Source organism: Panthera pardus, unplaced genomic scaffold (assembly GCF_024362965.1).
Source record: "Panthera pardus isolate Hobbes unplaced genomic scaffold, ASM2436296v1 HiC_scaffold_17, whole genome shotgun sequence".
NCBI lineage: Eukaryota > Metazoa > Chordata > Mammalia > Carnivora > Felidae > Panthera > Panthera pardus.
In genome coordinates, this window is record NW_026526732.1 from 134,689,967 (window position 1) to 134,711,657 (window position 21,691).

The window sequence follows — 21,691 nt, forward strand, 5'->3', positions numbered from 1 at the left end:
GTGGTAGGGGGAGAAAGTGGAGAGGGCATTCTGGTCCTCGGTGTGGTCTCCACTGAAACACATCCTGGGATGCCCACCATCCAAATGGTCACTGGTCCACACAGGTTACTATGGGGTTCTCCTTCAGTCCTTCCCCTCTGCCATTCCATAACCTATGCTTCATCACTATTCCTTTCAACAGACTTTTCTCAAGTTTATTTGTCCCTTAAAGTCTCTTTTTAAGAAGCAGTAGATATTTTTTTTAATTTAAATTCAAGTTGAAATCCTAACATACAGTGTAGTCTTGGTTTCAGGAGAAGAACCCAGTGATACATCTCTTACATATGACACCCAGTGCTTATCCCAAAAAAGTGCCCTCCTTAATGCCCATCACCTATTTAACCCATCCCCCCCCCACCTCCCCTCTAGCAATGCTCAGTTTGTTCTCTGTATTTAAGAGTCTCTTATGGTTTGCTTCCCTCTCTGTTTTTATATTATTTTTCCTTTCCTTCCCTTATATTCATCTGTTGTGTTTCTCAAATTCCACATATGAGTGAAATCACATTATCTTTTTCTAAATGATTTTTTTACTTAGCATAATGTCTTCTAGATTCATCCACATTGTTACAAATGGCAAGATTTCATTCTTTTTCATTGCAGAGTAGTATTCCATATATATATATATGGAACACACACACACACACACACACCACATCTTCTCTATCCATTCATCAGTTGATGGATATTTGGGCTTTTTCCGTAATTTGGCTATTGTTGATAGTGCTGCTTTAAACATTGGAATGCGTGTACCCCTTTGAATCAGCATTTTTGTATCCTCTGGATAAATACCTAGGAGTGCAACTGGTGGGTCATAATGTAGTTCTATTTTTATTTTTTTGAGGAACTTCCATGCTGTTTTCCAGAGTAGCTGCACCCCACCAACAATGCAAAATGATTCCCCTTTCTCCACATCCTCGCCAACATCTGTTGTTTCTTGAGTTGTTATTTTTAGTCATTCTGACAGGTGTGAGGTGGTATCTCATTGTGGTTTTGTTATTTTTTTATCAGGGAGATGCTGAAGTCTATACATTCATTTCTTCTCATTCTTCTTCTTTGATGCTCAATCATCTTTCTCTAGTCTGGAGTGGGAAACCAGAAATGGTGAAAGAGTTTATCTTTCTTAAATTCCCAGCTTTCTGAGTCCTATTTTCCCCCCAGAAAGAGTATCTTTAGAAGAAAAATGCCAGAAGTATACAGGCAAGTTACCTTCTTTCTCCTAATTGCTTGGCAGTAAGCAGAGGGGAGAGTGTACATAGTGGGGGTGCTTTTTAAAATACTCCAACAACATGATCCTTTACAGATCCAAACAGAAGGTACAAATAAGAAAGCCTCCTGACCTAGTTGTAGGAGGTGAAGAAATGCTTCCAGCAACAGAAAATGTCATGGCTAAGACTTAGCGGAGAAAAGGGGGTTAGCCAGGTGACCAGGTAGCAACAGGAGAAGTCTTCAGGAGAGAGAACAGGTGCCCTTGGGCATTGCAATAGTCTGGCAGAACTGGAATGTGAAAACAGAAAGGGGGATGACAAGAAATAAAGGTGGAGGTTTCAGATGCATTTGTTAATTTTCTTCCAGGTAAAGATTGCTATGGAAACCTGACTCAGGAGGAGAGGGGGAAGAAAAAGCATAGGAAGTTATATTTTCTGGTACAATTCTCTTTAAAGCTACCATCAAGCCCAGGCTTATGAAAAAAAAAGGGGAAAAAATGAGAATTGTAATTTACCTAAAGTAGAGACACAACAGCTTTTCAAGAATAATAAAATGTTCATAATTGAACTCTATGGATTCCAAACTTTTGAACAGTCACTCAAGGACAGGGATAAAATGAACATTATAACAGATTATGACAGACAGGTGGTCTAAACAAAAATGGCAGATCTAAAGACTGCCATATGCCAACATATTGCCAACCTGGCAGGAACAGGGGCCACTGAAAGTGTTTTCTGATATCTATAACACTCTAGAATTCATAACTCTCTACTAATTCAGAAGAGATTTATCTACCTGAGTTAATTTAGGTATAGACTGTCCTAGAAAAAAAAAGATATTATGACCCCTGGAGTGTCTTTCCAAAGAGATGATGTAGAACTTGATGATGTTTTTCTGGCATTGATAAACACTGCCAGTGCAGTCTATATAAAAGTATGTGTTTGTCAAGACAAAACTTGCTTTAAGAAAACTGAACTCAATATAGTCAAATTTGCACTATGTATAAAGAAAGGCTTATAAACATTGGTACCTAAGGAAGGTGTTATATTACTTAAGAACAAGTTCAAGGGCTCAAAATCCCTTTGAAATTCTTTTTTAGACATAAAGAGTTGATATATTATTTGAAAAAAAATCCTGCTTATATATAGTGACTCAAGTTTATTCATATTTGTTGAGCAGATAGAGCCCCCAAAAGCAGTATGATAGTTTATACTCCCATTAGCTCTATTTGATTACCACCTAGAAAATTCAAAATTATTCTGAACTAGTATTCTGGGGCTCCTAGATGCAGATTACAAACATTTCTGACAGTTCCACAAAATTTTTGGCTGCAAGGCTTTTAACACCACAAGCTGCAGCCCCGTCCTTCTAGTGTTCCCAGTAGACTTGTAAGCAGTTGATAGGTTCTTTTTCTACAGTTTTATGTTATATTTCACATTCCGGATGCTGGTTAACCTACATCCCCTCCCCTTTAACTACAACGACAAAATCAAAGAAGCAATGAATATAAAAGGAAACATTAACAATTTCCTTGGGTCTACTAGACCTTTTAAAATACACAAGGGAGAAGAGGGAAAAGATTGTTCAATACTCTCCTTAGATGTGTTTCCATGGGCTGGAGAAACTGCCATATGCTGGGACAAGTTTTGCTGGTTTTTTTTAAACAAGCAGAGCACTTTGCGATCAGATTTTATGGACCCATACAACAACCAGGAAGGAAGCAGGCTGCTGCAGCAGCCTCTCTGAAAGAACACAACAGAAGGAGGAAGTATTTTAAAAGCTATCAAGATGAGTGTTTAATAACACACACACACAGCTCACAACAGATTACTTTTTTAAAAAGTCTTTATAATAAAATTCATGCATGATTATATACAACAATTGTCCATGAGATGATCTACCTAGTTCTCCAGACACCCTTGCCTGGGAGGCCTAGCAGCAAGATGGAACCAACATAGCTTTGGATTGAAGTCAGGGGGCTGCTTGGTCCTATCCACTTATACAGATGGGGTGCAGCAAAATGAACCCCACTACCCATTAGGTTTCTTCCATCTCAAAGAGTCTAAAACAAAATATGAGTTTATATTGGAGAAGGATTGGCCTGCTGACCTTTCTTTTATCTTTCACATCTCCTCTTTCTTCTCCTTCACTTCAACTACATTTCATATACAGGCTTTCCTGAAAGCAGTGAAAATAAATACCAAGAAAATTGACCTTCACTGCAATCATGTGACAAGCTATTTGCCACCAGTTAACAAGAGGTGGATGAGAACACGGACATGGAACAATCTCAAAAATGGGGCTATGAAAAAAGTAAATTGCAGAACAATACATATGGCACAATGGCCCTATTGCAATATTTAAATAGATGCCAGTCAATTATAAACTAAGGAGATACATAGAAAAATATAGACCTTAAGGAAGCTCACCACTTCCAGAAAAACATTCACCTGGAGAAAGGGGAGAAATGTGATCAAAGAGAAATAACAGGGGGGTTGAACTAAAAGAATTTTTGCTAAAAATAACTGATGGGAAAAAATATTGATGTTCACTGGTACAGCCAACACAGGAGCAAGGATTCTCTTGGGATGCATGTCCACCTGTCTCTCAGCCTCTCAAGCGAAAACCCATGCCAGACCCTGCACCAGAGTTGTCCAACTCTGGGGTTTACATACAGTGACATGCAAAGAAAACCTTGTTTAGACCCTAGCCCAGTGCGTGCCTTTTTCTAAACATGAACCTGGGCATATCGGTGCTTTGGTGATAACCATGTTGTTCTGCTGCTCATTCCATGCAAGATAAATTTTATCTCCCAATAGAACAGTGTCTTCTTTGCTCAAAGGCAATAGTCTTGCTGGGTTTCTCTATAGGGTGACTAACTGTCCTGTTTTGCCCAGGACTGAGGGGGTTCCAAGGTTTGGGTTTTAAATGGGTTGGTCACCCTGGTTCTCTATAGTGTTCCAGAAGACATCAACTACTGCCCAGTTCTACTAAATCCAAAGAACAGGAAATAAGCCCTTAGAACATGCACCTATGAGACTTACACATTTTTAAACCTTGCCATCTGAAGCTTTTTAGCATAAAAAATGCCTAAACTCTTCTATAGTATCTTCTACTGAAAACAAACTAAATTCCACTTTGCTAATCCCACTTCATCAAGTCAAGGAATGAGTCAAGGAATGAATAGTTATTCATTTTCAAAGTTCTGAGACAGCTGTCGGGATTCTTCACCCTGATTATTTCATAATTCATTCACTAATGCCCACTCTGGATTCTTCCAAATTAAAAAAAAAAAAGCCAATGTAGATGAGAGCAAAAATAAGAAAAGGTAAAGTGGCCCAAGCCAAGAGCATTTTCCAGAAAATTTAACTCCAGTGTTAAAGCAGCTTAATATTAAAAAAAGAAAGAATGAAAAAAAAAGTAAAGAATTCACAACAGCATTTGAAATCAAGCATCTGCTTGGAGAATTCAGAAGACAAAACAGCCCTGGGACTGACACCATAGAGCTTCTCTGATGTGCTGGGATGGGGTTATTCTCCAGGGAAGAGGGCCACACACGTGGGGCCTGTGTCAAAGCCATTCCTAATTTTGTTTCCAATTCGTCCTTAGGATAATATACCCTAAAACATTTTGCATCTATAAGATGTATAAATTACTGCAATTCATGAAGTATAATCTGCTGTCCACGTGTATTCATTCTTAGCGGCTGATGAAATTCCATAAACTATGCTACTGACTGCACGGTGGTGGAGTTCTATGACGACAATGCCTCTAAAAAGAGTGAGGTAAATCTGTATTGTTAGGTTAAAAGAGCACTGCATAAAAGTGGTTGCAAGATGATCCTATCAGGTTTTTTTGAGCTGATGCATATGTATAGAGAAATGAAGTGTACTGGAAGAATAAGTCAAACTCTTCTTGAGGATATTTCTAGAGAGAAGGATTTGGGTTGCAGTAAAGAAGGATGATGTGCTTCATTTTTGCCTGTCTATACTGTTTACATTTTCCATAGTTAATATGTATTATGTTATTATTAAAAACTCCTTTTAAAAAGTTAAAAAAATAACATTCCAATGCTTCATTGCTTACTAAACTGGATAAAGGCTATATATAATCTATAATCTATCTAATGCAAGGGATACAGTTTGTTGAGTGATTTAAAAAATATAGATTAGAATAAGAGTGGTATATATTTGAGAACTATCAAGTCTTTTTCTGGGCCTGAAAGTAATAGCAATTTTTTTGTAGTATGATAAAAATATCAGTTGCCAGCATCACAGTCTAAACATCTGTACTTTTCCAAAACAATCAACAAGGAAGTGATCAGGTTTACTTAAGCAAGTAAAGGCCCTGTTAAACCATATTGGCATGAGGAAGCATATAATATACAAAATAAGCAAAAACAGCCCACTGAGTCTGCAGTTATGCAATCAGTGAAATCCTGTCATCATCTTTCCTAACAGAGTTCACCAAATTGAAAAGCATCGGCTCCTCCTCTTTAGTGTTGTCATGGATAACTAACTGATAGCCAAACAAAACAAACAGGATAAGAGGGGAAATGTCACCGAGTTTCAAAAATATATCTTTAGTATTTGGATTGTTGATATTTTTTTCTTCTTTAAAGAAAAAAAGTTTTACCAATAATTTCTATAGAATGACAGACAAAAAGACAAACAAAAAATATCTTAACCAGTCATTATGAGATTGTAGAACAGACAAAAATATACTAATCAAGTGTAGCACTAATGCTTTTTGGTTCCACAAAATACCAACTGGCTTCCAGGGGCATTCAGGAAGAGAGAAAATTGGGGGACAGTGTGAGGCAGGGCAGGAAAGCCCATCATAGGGTGAGACCCAGGCCAGGGCGGGGGTGATGACCCACCCCAAAGCTGGAGGCCCCGTGGTCCAACCTCGGTCAAAGATTCTGTTCCTTTCTATTAGCAAGCATTTTCTACAAGACCAACATCACCTATGTGCATTAATACATTTCTTTTGTAGGCAGAGTCACCTCAAATTTAGATATTACTTCCCTGAGAAATAGTACAGCACTTAAGTACTTTTATCCTTCTAATTAGTGGTAAATACTGAAAGACACGTTTTCTCAGTTTTAAAGCAAGAAATAATCCACATCAAATTAAATATATCATTTAAGTAAATGTAAACACCTTCTTTGGTCAATTTTCACAGTAATTATCAAAGATGGCAGTCTACAGAAGACCCTGAAGACCATCCTTCCTTTTGGAATAAACTCATCTGTCATTTACATGGAGCTGGTTTTTTACACTCATTCTCGCTGAGATTCTCCTGAAGTGTTGAACTGAAGCCCCAGTTTCCAAGTTTCTCAAAAGAAAAAGAGGGAGTTCAATCAGCTGTTCCTGTCAAAGTCAGATGTTTAAATGAAACAAAATCACTTGTCTTGGTTTTCATTCTTGAATGGAGGAGTGGCGAATAGATCTATGATAATCTTCTGGACTGCTAACATGTTCAGGTAAATCATAGCCCCTCAGGAAATGTCCACTGTTCTGCTGAGCAAAATAATATAGTTGTCTGGCTAGTAGAGGTTCGACCTTTAAAAAGAAATTTTAAAAGATATTTTTGAAATATTCTTTTTAACATCCTATAATTGGCTTATAATTAAATAACTCAATATCTGAAGGTATGGTAAGGTTAAATCCAAAGGTAAGTGCTACACACATCAAAACATTCTGAAGAAGTAACTTTTTGTTAGCCTTTACACATACTAACCTTTAAAAAGATTCTAACTCATTCTTGGTTTTAACTGAAGTTAAAGTCAAAGATGATACTTTTAAATCAATAGCCACTTAAAATTTATGTTTAAGCCTAAGCACATCAAGTAAAATGGCCAAATTAAAAGGAAGTTTGGGATGATTAATGAAGTTTGAGATAATTCAGGATAATTTAGGCCAATGAATTTTTCACCACCACAGTTTGACAGGGATGAAGGTGTAAATCCTGAACAATTTACAATTCCTGGATGACTTACATAATCTGTATATTTCTAAACCTAAAATAAAGGAAAACAAAAGGGGCAAAATCAAACAACAGCATTGCTATTATGGGGAAAGAGAGGTTAATTAACCCCAAATTCATCTTGTTTGGCTATTTGTGTGGTTCACATTCACTAAAAAAAAATTCAGCTTTCAGTATTTCCTTAATTTACAGCATCTAAGAAAACTGAATAGTTTGTCAATCAACTAAGCCATTAAATTGAGCCTTTCTGTCATTTGAGATATAGAAACTTAAGCATAATTCACATGAAATACCTAAAATAAACTAAATCCATAGTAAAAAGGAGTATGAACTCCTAGGTATACACATACCCATTTTTCTTTTCCATACCAGACAACTCCCAGAGACCCATTATTGCCTAACTCAGAGGAGAGCTAGTGCATCCAAAAACCCCTTAAACTCAGACAGATGCAGGAGTTTTCCACCAACTTTTGAAATGTTATTTATCAATCCCAAGTATATTTAGTCAGCTGTTAATAAGATATCAATTATTATATCAATAACTGGAGAGAATTCATGACAAAGCTCTAAAATATATAAAGACCATATTTTTGTTGGTTGGTTGGTTGGTTTTTGATTTTACAATCAAGAGGCCGGACTGTGTGTTTAAAATTAGTGTGCTATTTCAGTTTTCAACAAGAAACACTATCAGAACTAAAATATGACCTTAATGTTTTTATTATTTGTTATAATTTTTTTAATTGTCTGGACCCATTAATAACTCTCAAAGCTAAGTAGCAATATAAAGTTTTCGGATTCAAAAATCTTAGGTATTCAAAACTCTGTTTCCTGTGGCAAACTTATTCTAAATATGACCTATATAAACCTTTTTTCTTTTTTTATGAAAAAGATGTTTACTTGGTGCAGTTCAACCTGTTTTCAACTCTGCTAGAGAACATTGCAGTGGTCTGGTCTACTTAAACTCCTTGAAAGAGCCTCCTCCAAATAATACATGGCCCTTGGTTTCCACTAAAATAATTTCTAAAAATCCAGATATAAAATAGGATTTGGAAAACTTTTGGAGAAACTGCAAAATACATAAGTCAGTAAATAGTTTACCATTTGGGAAAACTTCTCCATCAAGTGAAGATCAGCTAGACAGCATTTTAAAAGCAATATTAAACATGGAGACTTTTAAAGGGCAACTATAACCGCCAGTCCTTTTAGATCCTTATAAAATGAAAATAGGACAATGTCTTGATCAATACACAAGATGGGACAAATAAAGCCCATGTTTGCAGGTTTGTGATTAGTAGACCTCTATGTCTGGGAAAAACAAATGGGTCTCTGGGCTGTGCTCCCTGCACCATTCACTGGGCCCTGCTTCCTCCCTCATAATTTTCCCAAGTCATTTAACATTTACTTTTCCTTTGAGACTTTCCTGAGACCCTGCCATTGATGAAAAACAGGGAAATTCAATCATTTGAATGTGACTAAATACTCACGTGAGCAGTGATGAGCTTCCTTTGCCTCTGAGGATCTGGAAACTCTTCCCCAAAGCACAGAGTTACCTGGAATCTTGGCAGGGGACGGCCATGGTGAGCAAATGCTTGTAGCTCTGGAGAAGCCCCACAATAAAAAAAAATAAATAAACCTGATCAGAAACCATCACTGAACAGGACAGGTTAAAGCAGGAAGCAAAAGTTTACCATTGATCTGGAAAACTAAAATAAGAGTATTCTTTATTTCTCTAAGTGGGGTTCTTAACTTTTAGACCCCAGATACAGAATTTCATCTATATGTTCATATGTGTGCTTTTCCTGAGAGGGCTCCAGGTTTCACTTGATTCTTTAGAGGAAATATGCCCTGCAGATTAAGAACCTTGCTTTGCAGCATTGACCCAAGAGAGGGACCTTTCTGTGACTGAGGCATCACTGAAAATCTTCACATTATCTTGGAGACCAAGCACCAGTTATGGGCGTCTGTGTCCTAGTTGGCACTAAGCCTAAACTGTGGGACTTTGAGCTGACTTCTTGCCTATCTTCTGGGACAGACATTGATTTGAAATGAGAAAGGTAATGATGAAGCACTAGGGGTCCCCACTTTTTGGATATGTATATCCTGAAGGCACCATCCCTACCCTAAGGATTCAAAACAGAGACTGAGCACTGTGGAAACAACACTTGTACAATCCCTGACATTGACCCATGTCCCTTTGCCCACATTCAAGATGATTCTTATGCCTCTTGTGGCTCCTATTCTTTCCTTTCCGCTAAAGTTAAATGTCACCTCCACAAAAGAAAACACACTTACACGGTTGCTGCAACAACTTCTGCAGAACAGTGTGCGCATGCATCTTGATCAGATATGCACCCTCGGGCTTTGCCTTTTGGGGCTGTCCCTAGTAGTTTGCAAATCCTGAATGGGTAGATATCAAAGATCTCCACTGTTCTCTTCAACTGAAGAAAAGTTTCTAACTAACTCACTGGACTGTTTGACTTCCTGCTTTTTTTTTTCTTCTTCCAGAATTCAAATCAAACCTAACTGACTTAGTCAGAATGTGTAAAAGGCATTCACACTACTGAGGTCTGAGACTACACCTACACAAGCTAATCAGAGTGGCGAGTTGGCACAATTCTCCGAAAAAGTCGTGCCTCAAGTGCTTGATAACATGAGAACATTCTGTGGGAATCCTTGATTATGCAGAAGCTGGTCTACATAGCTGCAGTTTTTAAGTTCACAGGTTCTTCCTTGAACTTCAGTGAATACTTCAAGATAGGAGGTTGCAGTGAGCAAAAAGCACAGCCCTTAGTTACAGATGAAGAAAAAACAATTCTTGCTCACAGATAAGTATTAAATTCTAGGCAAGTGAATTCACAGCTTGAGGATGTTCATAGCTGGTCGAATATGCTTTCCTTCTTCTTGACTATAGAATGGGAGGATTCTACCTTCCTAAAACATACAAGATGAGAGAAACTCACAGAAGCAAGTGTCATTCCTCTGGGACACCTTAACTAAAGCCCTAGTTCTGTGGCATCTTCTGAATTGAAAGAGACCAAGATTCACAGTCTTGGTGAGGATATCTATGAGGAGATCCAACCCCATAAGGGCTCTTTCAGACTTCACTGCAGATATAAGAAGTACAGACAAGATGACCCTTTGTGGTTCTTGACTCTTCCTTGGGTGCCCACCATGATTACCACAGGGGACCCCAGGATGGACAAAACAGTCACAGTGCAGGCTTGGAGCCAGTTCTACAGCTCATAGAGAGGAAGAGGTGTTCAGGCCCACATGCTTTTCTCACCTTGGTGCTGCCTCGGGGAACCAGAAACTCAGTTCTCCCTCTTCCTCTTGTCACACATCTTAGTCAAGGGTTAGTCATATAGAGACATATTTTTCTTGGGGCACTAAAGAGAATTTGATGAGCCTACACAAATTTGGGCAACTTAGACCCAAAAGGCTAAGCAAATGTCAATGGTGTCAAAGCACATAGATGCTTTATATTTTTATTTTAAATGAATTGAATCAAGAAGCACATTCAGGGAAAGTAAAGTCACATGAAAATCCAAAGACATAGGGTATTTCTGAAGGGGTACTTATAAAAGAATAACTTAAGGATAAGATACAGAAAAAGGTGGAAGGGAGCTAATGGAACACCTTTCTCCCTCCAAAGGAGGCATCATCCATATAGATAGCTGAATGAACACTCTGGATGAAACTTCAACAATAATTTCACAAAAGTGGTTTCACAAAAGCCAGCCTACGGCTAATTTAACTGTTATGAAATCAAACCTAGAAAAACAAAACTTACTGGTTTTAGAAAATATGTTTTGAAACATGCATATCATAGAGATAACTCAAATCCTAACTCAAATCCTAATTTGAGATATCTCAAATTATGAGATAACTCATAATTTCCCTTTTGCAAAATCAGTTCTACATACTCTATCCTTGGTCCCACCTGCTGGAGGGCATCTGCATAGGGGTAACACATCTCAGAACCAAGAACATTAACAATACACTTCTAACCTTTATGACTTTCCTAGGAATCTTAAAAAAGCTGACACATTAGCAGACATGCTTGCTGAGATCATACTACCAATAAAGTGTGAACTTTATTAGTCAGTGACAATTGGTTGAAGACCAGAATTTTAAGATATCAGCCTGAACCACAATGCCCTTGAGCAATCTCCCTCCTCCTCACACCCCTCTGCTGATGGAGAGGAGCAGGTGGTAGAGGCAGAGGTGAGAGATGAACAAACAGGAAATCTATTTTCAGATCATGCTGGCTGGGCTCAGGGGTTAATAGAAGGAAGACCTCTGTCTGGTGTGGGAGTGACCTTCTGTTTGAACCACTGTGGCAGGCACACTGTCACCCCCTCTATTCTGTCTCTTAGGCTCACAGGTGTGGGATGCTCTATTCTAACAGATAATTTGGTGTATTACCTGCTAAAAATTGCTGTGTGTCAAAGAGCTTGCAGGTCTGGTCCCTCTCCAACTTGTTGGGCCGGTCACTGCACAGTGCCAGGGGCCCATCCCAGTAGATTCTGCTCTGGCATAGTCTTTTGGCATAAAGCCCATCAGGGGCCATCCACAGGACCACACCTCTTTCCAGGTGACTCAGAAGTTTCTCAATGTTTTTCCTCTGGCCATTGTCCTCTGGGTAGGGGAAAAGGACCTGGTCCAGGTTAGTGGCGTCATAGGTATGCCCATGGGAGATCCGACACCCTTCAGGGCTAGATGTGGTTAGCTCTTTCACCAGGATCTCTCGGTAGTACAAACAGATGTGGAGTCGACAGTCTGTAAAAATAGAGATTTCAAAGTCAGTGCTAAGGGACCAAGGAACATTGGATACCCACCAGGATGCCAAACTACTCAACCAGAACATGTTTATTTGATATTCCATAAAAAGTAGAAAGATCCATAGTGAAGGAAGTGTAGGAAATGTTACATGCCCTCATCTCCCTCCTGGAGTCACGGATAGTGACCAATATTAAAGAAATCCTGCAAAAATCTATTTAATGTTATTGAACTCAGAATTTTCCAAATTTATGTGACCATAGATATTTTTGTGGAGAGGGAGCACCCCTTACATTAGTTTTCTGCACCATATGTTTGACTTGTATTAGAGAGCATCACTCTTACGAACTTTCTATGTCATTGTTTTCATGATGATGATAGTGGTCATGACAATTATGTCTAAAATACGAAGTCATGTGCCACTGAACAAAAATTCCTCTTTAAGCATGGTGATAAGTTTTGATTTTGGAGGAAGTAAACCCTAAGTTAAATTTCTACTACCAAAAAGAATATAATGATGTTTCAAAAAATAAACAAATATTTTACATCTGAAACTGTCCTAAAATATCAATATGATGTCACTTACATAAAAATACATATATACACACATATACATATATGTATGTTTAAGTTTCAGGAAGTATAATGGGAATGATTTTTTTTCCATTTTTGCTTTCCTGATTGTCAAGTTAGTTTTTATGCTATATGTGTACGACTTGTATAATAAAATTAATTCATGTGGAAAGAAAAGAATCAATAAGAACAATGTTCAAAGGCTAAAGTCCCACTAGGCTTTCAAAATCTCCCTTGAAAATAACTGCTTTCTAAAACATTAAACAAGATGAGTTCACTTACGAAATTTTTTGGATTTCAGAACCTTCTTCTGAAGGTTTCACAAACTGGAAGGACCAAGCTAGGTTTGCAAAGGGCCCCTTAACTGAAATGCAAAAGGGCTTTATGGAAAGGCAACAGTTACCCACCCATAACTGTATGGGATTTCAAATGAATGGGAATTGCAGTTGTCCAACAAATGTGCTCAAGGTTGATAATCTGTATAACGCATACCAAAAAAAGAAAAAAAAATCCACAAAACCCTCTTATTCCTCAATGGCAGGTTTTGAGACTTAAACAACCCACATCACTGTGTCAATTCTCCACTTCAATTTCTGCTGCTGTAAACACACTAGGTGAGAGTGAGCTCAGACAGCGTACCTGAGGATCACTGATGACAGTGAGTGTTGGCCATTTGAGTTGACTTTCAGGGCAGGTTTCATTTCATTTAATGTCATCAGAAATCACAAGTTCCCAGTGATATAAATAGCTGTTTATTTCCTACTTTTCAGGCACCCACACAAGTCTTAGGTGCCGAAGAGAAGGGTTAGAAAGTTTCTAAAAACAGACACAACTCTTTCTTTTCAGTAACATCTCCCCTCCATCATTTAGGAGCATCTAAGAAGAAAGGCAGTAAGCCTCATTTGGAACTTCAGAACTGAAAAGAAATAAATGGTTAACCTGGAAGTGAGAAAGGTGCCCACAACTCCCTGAAACCTTGAGAATTTATATTTTCTATATTTGATTTTTAAAAAGCCTTAGGGGCAGGTGAGAATTCTGAAGCTTAAATTATTTATTTTTAATATAATTACAAGTCCCATTTTAAAACAATCCAAATGTTATCTAAAATATAAATACACACATACCACATATGTTTAGTAAGCTTTGAGGTGACTTCCTTAAAATAGGCAACATCTCTGAACTGCAGGGAAATGAAACTTTAAAAATCAGATCTAATCCAAATTTTTTGTAGGATATGTCAAATTTCAGAGGAAGATCTCAATGCCAAAGAGGATGACCTATTTGCAGCTAAACCTGGAAGGATGATCAGCTTTTCAAAATGAGAAGTCCTTGTGTATTTTTCTAAGAAATTATACTACATTGTGAGAATGTTGGCTGAAGAGGGGCCCTTAGTATGTAAAGCTGAGGTGTTTGCATATTTCTGGAAATTCAGATAGATGTCAAATGGAGACCTTAAAATGACTCAATTCAAGCCAGCATTTAGAATTGGCATCAGAATAGCAAGCTGGTTTCTTAGTGCGAAGTTTTCTAATGATGTTCCTCATTCACACAAGTTGGGAGTCAGATGTGTATACACCCACTTGAGGCCCCAGATGGAAGAAAGCCAGTGTCCATGGGCTGTACTCAGGGACACCCCCCCCCCAATCAAATCTACCCCAAAGTGAGGGTGGAGTCACAGCAGAAGCCAGCCTCCTGGGGGTGTCTCTAGAACAGAACGCTGCACTCACCTGAGAGCGCCAAGGCTTCAGCAGACCTTATGCTTGGCTCTATGGGGATTCCGGGGGCCTGGGACTCAGGCGGGGCACAAGCATAAAAGGTTCCTGTCACCTGGCAACCTGCATTTGTAAATAAGAATCAGATCATGTCTAAACAGAATCTGTCCGACGCATTGGAAGGTCTCCTCTCCCTGGGATATGGCCACTCAGCCCCTGAGGGGTGCACCAACCCTGGGAGGGATGGGCCAAGGGCCCTCTAGAACTGACCACTGGCATTCTCAAGGAACTAAGACAAGATGAGGTCCAATCAGAAAAAACAAGACTGAAAGGGGAAGGAGCCTTTCACAGCTTTGGAAGGAAACTTGGAACAATCCCTCTGTTATTTTTTCTTTCTTTTTTTTTTAAGTTAGTTAACACCTTTGTCACCTCACATAATTGCCATTGTGTGTGTGCGTGTGTGTGTGTGTGTGTGTTGTATACTGGGAACATTCCAGATCTACTCTTTTAGGTGCTTTCAGTAGAATAGAGTATTGTTAACTATAGCCATGTTGTACTTTAGATCTCCAGGACTTATTTATCTTATAATTGGAAGTCTGTACCCTTTGACCAACATCCCTCCATAATTACCCTGATAAACAAGGTAACCTAGGCTCAGAAAGATTTATTCCTGTTCACGTAGCAAGTTCACAGTAGAGTCGTGAGCTCAGGTCTACCTGAGCTCTGATGCCAAAGAGCCCAATTAAAAACTTCCAAGTTTGTTTAGTTCACACTTATTTAGTTTCTATTTCTGGGTTCAGGAGAAAATTGAACCATGTCTCTTGGCAGCCTGGTAGCTTTGGGTCACACTAAACATTAATAGAGAAACAATATGTAATAGAACCTAATTTTGTTGGCACTTCACTTAATGTCACCTATGCTTCAAAATATATCTACCTATTCCATATTTTTGTATAGTTTGAGGCATTGCCTTGTTAATAAAGTTCTTAGTTCAACAGAGCCTGATGCACTAGCCATAGGTCTGAATTTCAGAAATGAGTTAGCTAACTCCTCCACTGTGGTATGGAAAACAACCTTTGTTGCAAATCACTCTTGAAAAGCTAATAAAATCAAATTCTGAGCTTTTTTGTAAACATGCCACTCAATGCAAATTTTAAATGATGGTAAACCTAAACATGATTAGAAAAACAGATTAAATTGTGAAGGACCAAATATTCCTAGAACATAGAGAAGGACTTGAGTGTTTACCTGTCTCAGGATTTCTATTTAAATAACTAACTCAAAAGTCCTAAAAGCTTGTGTTTTGCTGTATTCAATCTACTGTGTGAAGTTTTCTCTGCTCTTAGTGATTAGTGCTTCCACTGAGAGTTCTCATTTTGATGTCTGGGGAGCTCCTACGGGCATGGGACCACATCTAATCCAGAGTGAGCAAAGTTCTTTGGGCCCTAATACCAGCACTAGTCACCTCCTGGAGACCATTTTATTTTTGTAGTATTTATTCATTACATTCTTACTATCACCTTTAATCCCAAGAACAACTATAATGGATGCACTATTGGTTTTTTTTTTTTTTTAAGTAAACTCTACCCCCAGTGTGGGGCTTGAACTCATGACCCCAAGATCAAGAGTCTCCTGCTCTACCAATTGAGCCAGCTGAGTGTTCCATGGGCACACTATTGGTTAAGAGAAATATACCAGCTCAATAATCTCCTGGTATCCCTATAGAGGGAGTGCTTGGGCACAGCTATAGTATGGAAGAAACAGACCAGTGAGATTATGTGGCCCTGTCAACATTAAGGGACAATCCAGGAGGGAAGACTAACAAAATCTATTACTTTTTACCAAGGACTGTTTCAGGGAGGATGAAAAATGTTACCCTAACCAACAGATAATTTAAAAACTACAGCCAACCAGTTTGATATCTGACATCTCCTGTCTTAAATGAAAGGCTGGCCTTTGGGGTTAGATCTGAAATTAAACCCCAGCCCCTCACTTTCACTGGATAACTTTGGGCATTACTTATATTATGTGTGTCTGTCTCAAAAATGTGGGGCAGTTTTTAACTGCCTGGGATGGATCTTTGTGATGTTTAAATAAGATCTCACGTAAGGCAGTTCCCAGCACAGATCCTGGTGCAAGCAGGCCTTGGATTCCTTCCCCTGAGGGCCTTACCATCCTGCAGGAGAGAGAAAACCCTCTCTCCACTGCACGTGAGGTCTTTCCTAGCAGCTCTGGGAAGGGGAAAGAACTGGGGTACTGCTCAGAAGGACAGATCAGGAGAGAACAGGGTTCTTTGGCCCAGATTGTTCCACTGGGTCAGCCACAGGCATAGGAACCAGTCCAGCACACTCCTTACCATTTTCACAAGCTGGGCCTTGCCAGTGGTGGCTGCGGGGTCCAAACGTTACAGGACATTGATATGGGATTTCTGGGTGAGGCTGATCAGGGACGTACTCCCTCCAGCTTCGGTCATGGGGTGGCATCATGTAGTTATGAACCTGCTAAAGGAACATGAGGGAGAAGCTGAGATGAAAAGCAACCAGCTCGGCAAAGATCAGTTGGTTGGTTCTGGGAAAGAGCAGCAGATTCTTTTATATTCAAACTCCTCACAGAATCTCTTATTTGGCTGACAGCCAAATAATTTTATCATCTCAAAAGACTTTGGAGTGAATAGCTCATCACACTAGGTGGAAAGTAGCCATAAAGAATTAAAAAGCACAATGAAGACAGTGTTATAAAGTAATAACTTATGTAAAGCTTCATCATATGGTTAAACCTGGCACCAAAAGTACTGCAGGGAAATTTCCCTTCTTTTACCCACCAGAGTGAATAAAACAGAGCTGCAATTCACATCAGAAAAGTCTGAAGAGATCAGCTGCCCTGTGGTTTCACATGATAAAGCATTGCTTCCAAAAGTTTCATTTTCCACAACAGATCTGTTTCCCAGATTTCAGAATCAGTAGAAGTCTCTACCAACAGGCAGATACACCCACCTCTCCTGTCCTTAAGACCAACACTAATAGTAACACCAGGTGGAAAGTGAGATATTCATCCAGTGATTGGGAATTTGGTTTGGCTAATTGACTAATAGCAAAAACAAAGTGCTGCTGTTTTTGTTTGTGTATTTTTCCTGCTATGTGGGATTAGCTTGCTCACATGGCCTCACCCAGACCCAGCCTCCCCTTCTAGAATCCCTGCATTCTCCACCATACCTGAGCTGGGAGTGAGGTATAAGGAGCTGTCATGGTGTAGGGGTGGCTCACGGTCATCTGTGGGTCCTCCAGGGTGAGCTGCTTTGCTCCTATGTATTTGAGCAAAAGACAAATGGCAAAGTGTGAAAAAAGGAACTATCATAACTAAAAGTGAAATATTAGAAAAATACCCAAGAGTTTAATTCCTAGAATGCATAACAGTGTTGACAAATAAGGCATTTTTTTCCAGCAATTACCATGGGCAATTACTTGTTCTGTCCATTAAACTGGTTTCTACAAGGTCTGACTTATGTAGGAAAGGTAGAGAAGGAGATGAAATACTGTGTGTGAATGCACCTTGTCACATAAAGAGCCCCACCAGCAAGATGTTCCATAAGTGAAGTAATTTGTATGGCTAGTTTAAAATGCATATTTTTGGGTTCTACTCTGACACACTGGTCAGAAACTTGGGAAGAGAAGTTATGAATTTCAATAAGCATCCCAGCTGACCACAGAACACTCTAAAAGTTGACATTTTTTACTTAAAATAGTAACAATATACAGATATATGTATGCTTCCTTTCTACAAAATGGTTAACCATGAAACACTGATAAGTAAAGATAAAGCTTCAAACAAGTTTTCCATTTTTTGTTTGAAAAATTTGGCCTATATCTTACATCGATAGAACTAACTGAAAAATATGCACACACAGATGAACACACATGCATATATATACACCCACAGGTATAGAGTTGGAATCTGAGAAATATCCTAACCAATACCACAAGAATTTCAATTTATGGCCCTGAGGACTTGGCAAAGAGCCTGCCGGGGTTGAGCATGAGGCAGAAAGCAGGCAGGCTATTTGAAATATAATAGACAAATCAATCCTCAGAATGAAATTAAGGCATTACAAGTGTCTGGTTGTCTATATTCTGTGACCCCAATCCAGGAAGTCCCACCTTTTTTTGCACCCTCAGGAACAATCCTGTATACTTTGTAGGGGTCTGAGATGTCCAGCTGGCTTCTCTCAACCAGTTCCTCAAAGTCATTGCTCTTGTTCAAAGCACATCGTAAACGTGTCTTCCAGGTAGGAGGGTCTGGCTTATCTATGCCTTCTCGGAACTTTCCTTTAAATAGTGCCCAAGCCTTGTAGGAAAGAAGAGATTAAAAAGTTAAAATACAAGTCTTAAAAAAAAAAATAACCTGAGAATTGTATTTCTAAAGGAAAGAATGATGCTTAGGTGCCTTAGATTTACACTTTTGCTCAAAACATGGGACAAAAAGACACCTGGTGTACTCTAGGCATAATACTTTTCACCTTGGACTCTATCATTGCTGACTTCAAGACAAGTGGTTTGAACATTCTCTAGGTATTTATAAAAGGTAGGTGAGATGTGGAGGATCACTGGAAAGGGGCCCTTATCAGCCCATCCTCTCAGTATCTGAAGTGAGTTACACTGGAACTAGGGGCAGAGTTGTGGGGTCAGCTGCTACCCATAGAGTATGTCTGAACGGTCAATCTGAGGTATTCTGAGAGCAAATTCCTGAGGAAGTCCCCTTTGCGTGTTCTGCCTGCAGGTGGTGGGGCTGGGCCCTAATGCACACTTCACTGGGTAAATTGCTCTAGGGGAAAACAATCATCACCACACACACACACACACAGACAGAGAGAGAGAGAGAGAGAGAGAGAGAGAGAGAACTAGAGAAATATGTCTATGTCCATGTCTATGGGGAGAGGCTTGAAAAGAGGGAGTCAGAGACAGAGAGCAAGAAACACACGGAAGGACCAAAGAGAGTTAAAAGATAGAGACAGCACCAGAGACATTGAACTAAAGAAAAAAAAATCCAGAAAGGTCTCCATAAAAAAACAGTGAAACAGAAAAAGACAGATAGACATACTGAGAGGGACACGAAAAGAGAGGCAGACTCAAGCACATCTAAGGGTGTTCACAGAAAAGACACAAGAAGACAAAGAGAGACACATGCTGACCAAAGAAGGCAAGGAGGTATCCAGAGGTACAAAAAGAGAAAATCACAGAAATGCAACCAAGAACACTCAAGTCAGAGTCCTTGGACTGCTGCTCTCCCCGGACTGAGCCTCCAGACATTTATTTCCCTGCTGCTGGAGCCATCTGACTCTCTGTCTACTGCTCATGCCACACGCTCAGGATTGGGACCTAGTCCCCCATTTCTAAAAACACTACAAAGGTTGAAATCTCTCTCCTCTCAAGCCTTCTGCCAATTGACTGCCACCTGATGCTCCCGGACCGCCCGCCCCGCGGGTCTCATTCCATCCCGTCCTTCCCACGAGGTCCCCTTTCCTCTGAGAACCGTCAGGAGCCTACAGGGTTCGCCATGGAGTCTGGGTTAGGGACCCACCAGGCTCCTGGGGCCTTCCCTCCACCCCCACCCGGGGCTTCCCTCGTGCTAGTAACCTTGAAGAGGGCGGCGTCCTCCTCGCGGTTGTAGTCTTGCTTGCCCGCGTGCTTCCAGGGGATGCGGAAGATGCTTTTCTCCTCGTTCTCCCACACCAGCCCTGGGTACTTGCCGCTGTCGATCTGGTCAATCAGCCACTGGCGGAGTTTCCCGTTACCGCAGCTCACCGAGCTCATGCCGAACTCTCCGCCTCGGCCGCTGCCCTCCAGGTTCATGCCCAGCGCGCCTAATGTCGCCCTCACGCGCCTAGGATCCGCCTCCTGCTCTAGCTCTGCGCTACAGAGAAGAGGGCCGGCCTTTAGCCACCGTGGAACAGCGCTCTGAGCACCCTTCTCAAACCCCTCTGGCATTGACCACGAGGCACTGGAGTCTCTGAGGCAGCTAAGAGCGCTCTATAAAAGTCGGTGTTGCCAAAGGCCCCTGAGAGAAGACACCCTGTCTCATCCCTTGGCGCGTCCGGTATTGCCGCCCCTCCAGCGTGCCCCCGGCGTAGTCCATCCTCCTTCCCCACCTTCTGGACTCTCCATTCTTGTTACACATCCCACAAGCCAAACGCTGCCCAGGCAACACAACTCTAGCCTTTGTGCACATTGCAAAATCCAGCCGCCACCAATCTTTGGCAGCGTTTGCTTGCTCACTCTTAGTTCCTGCTCGTCTTTACCCATTCCCAAACCGTTGCCAGTCCATTCCTCCCTTCATTTTCAGTTACCACTCTTGCCCACTCTCCCATTCACATTCCCTTGGTGGCCCCCGAGCGCCACGGATCTCGCACGTGGGAACGTCTGCTGTTTGGACGTTCTAGGTGCTCAGTACCAGTTAACTCTTGCCTGGGCCTTCTCTTCCAGTACCTGCGCTCTGCCTCAAGAGTATCCCTGAGCCCTCTGCAGCTAGCAAGGATTAGTGGGCCCTGGGAGCAACACGCGGCTGAGACCCGGGTCACGACGAGGCGAGCGGCGCACCCTAGTAGATGAAGATTCTGGCGCGCAGAGCATCAGCAGGACCCCGGAGGCCAGCAAGCGAGAGCGGAGGCGGGGAGGGTGCCGGGAGGGTTCTCAGAGGGCATGGGGTTGTGGCAGCAGAGCATAGGGCCCTAAGTGGCCCAAATTTGGATCTCCTCCTCCACCACCACCAGCCGGGGAAAAATGCGCGGGAGGCCACCGTGAGTTTGGGCCCTTCAGGGCCACAGGATAAAGAGTCTGAGATTGAAGTCTTGGGAGTAAGGGGATGTCCCCTCTCAGGGAAAGCCTGTAGTCCTACGTGGGTCCTTTCGATGGTCCCGCCTCGGGCACTCCTGGGGCCCTGCCAGTCTCTTTATCCTATCCCATCCAGCGCGTGGCCTCTCCCGGGCTTGGGCGGAGCCGGCCCACAGAGTGGTGAGGGCAATGCTTGGGCATTGCACCGTCTGGCCCTCCACGGAGCTCCCACAGAGGCCCCGGGGCCCAGAGCAGAAGAGGTGAGAATCGGAGCTCCCACAAGGGGTATGCTCCCTCCCTCCTCCTAAGCTGGGTTTCCCTGCATTGCCCTCGATATGAACCCCGGGACCTCTAGTCTCGCGTTCCCGGTTCTCTGTAGTGCCAGCCTCACATCCGTGCTCTTGCCCGACCCCAAGCCTTACCTCGCCCCAAACTCGTAGCTGAGGGCAGCAGTGGGTCCCAAGTTCAACTGTTGAAACTAAGTATCGGAGATGGGAAAGAGGAACTTTATAAAGCTTAAAAGCCCCGCTGGGGAGGAGCCTGGGGCGGGGCTGCGCGCGTACCAATGCG

The 21,691-nt window shown here is 41.1% G+C and overlaps 1 protein-coding gene and 1 long non-coding RNA gene across 5 annotated transcripts; both read right to left on the reverse strand.

The window, feature by feature from the left end:
- Positions 1-3,072: 3,072 nt before the first annotated feature.
- Positions 3,073-21,635, reverse strand: IRF4 (interferon regulatory factor 4). 4 transcript variants are annotated; one of them, XM_019419925.2, is made up of 9 exons: positions 21,544-21,635; positions 19,928-20,204; positions 18,452-18,638; positions 17,510-17,598; positions 16,654-16,795; positions 14,313-14,420; positions 11,659-12,012; positions 8,718-8,830; positions 3,073-6,809 (listed from the first exon to the last, which is right to left on the reverse strand). In XM_019419925.2, exons 2-9 carry the CDS (start codon positions 20,141-20,143, stop codon positions 6,666-6,668), a joined length of 1,353 nt encoding a protein of 450 aa, XP_019275470.1. In that variant the 5' UTR covers positions 20,144-20,204; positions 21,544-21,635; the 3' UTR covers positions 3,073-6,665. The 4 variants fall into 4 exon arrangements, with proteins under 4 accessions (XP_019275470.1, XP_019275468.1, XP_019275469.1 ...); XM_019419923.2 differs by having other exon boundaries at positions 16,654-16,798; XM_019419924.2 differs by having other exon boundaries at positions 16,654-16,798; positions 19,928-20,199; positions 21,544-21,574.
- On the reverse strand, positions 10,705-11,649 carry LOC109249495 (uncharacterized). Its single transcript, XR_002072609.1, has 2 exons — positions 11,121-11,649; positions 10,705-11,080 (listed from the first exon to the last, which is right to left on the reverse strand). It is a non-coding gene; the product is annotated as an uncharacterized LOC109249495 (long non-coding RNA).
- Positions 21,636-21,691: the final 56 nt, after the last annotated feature.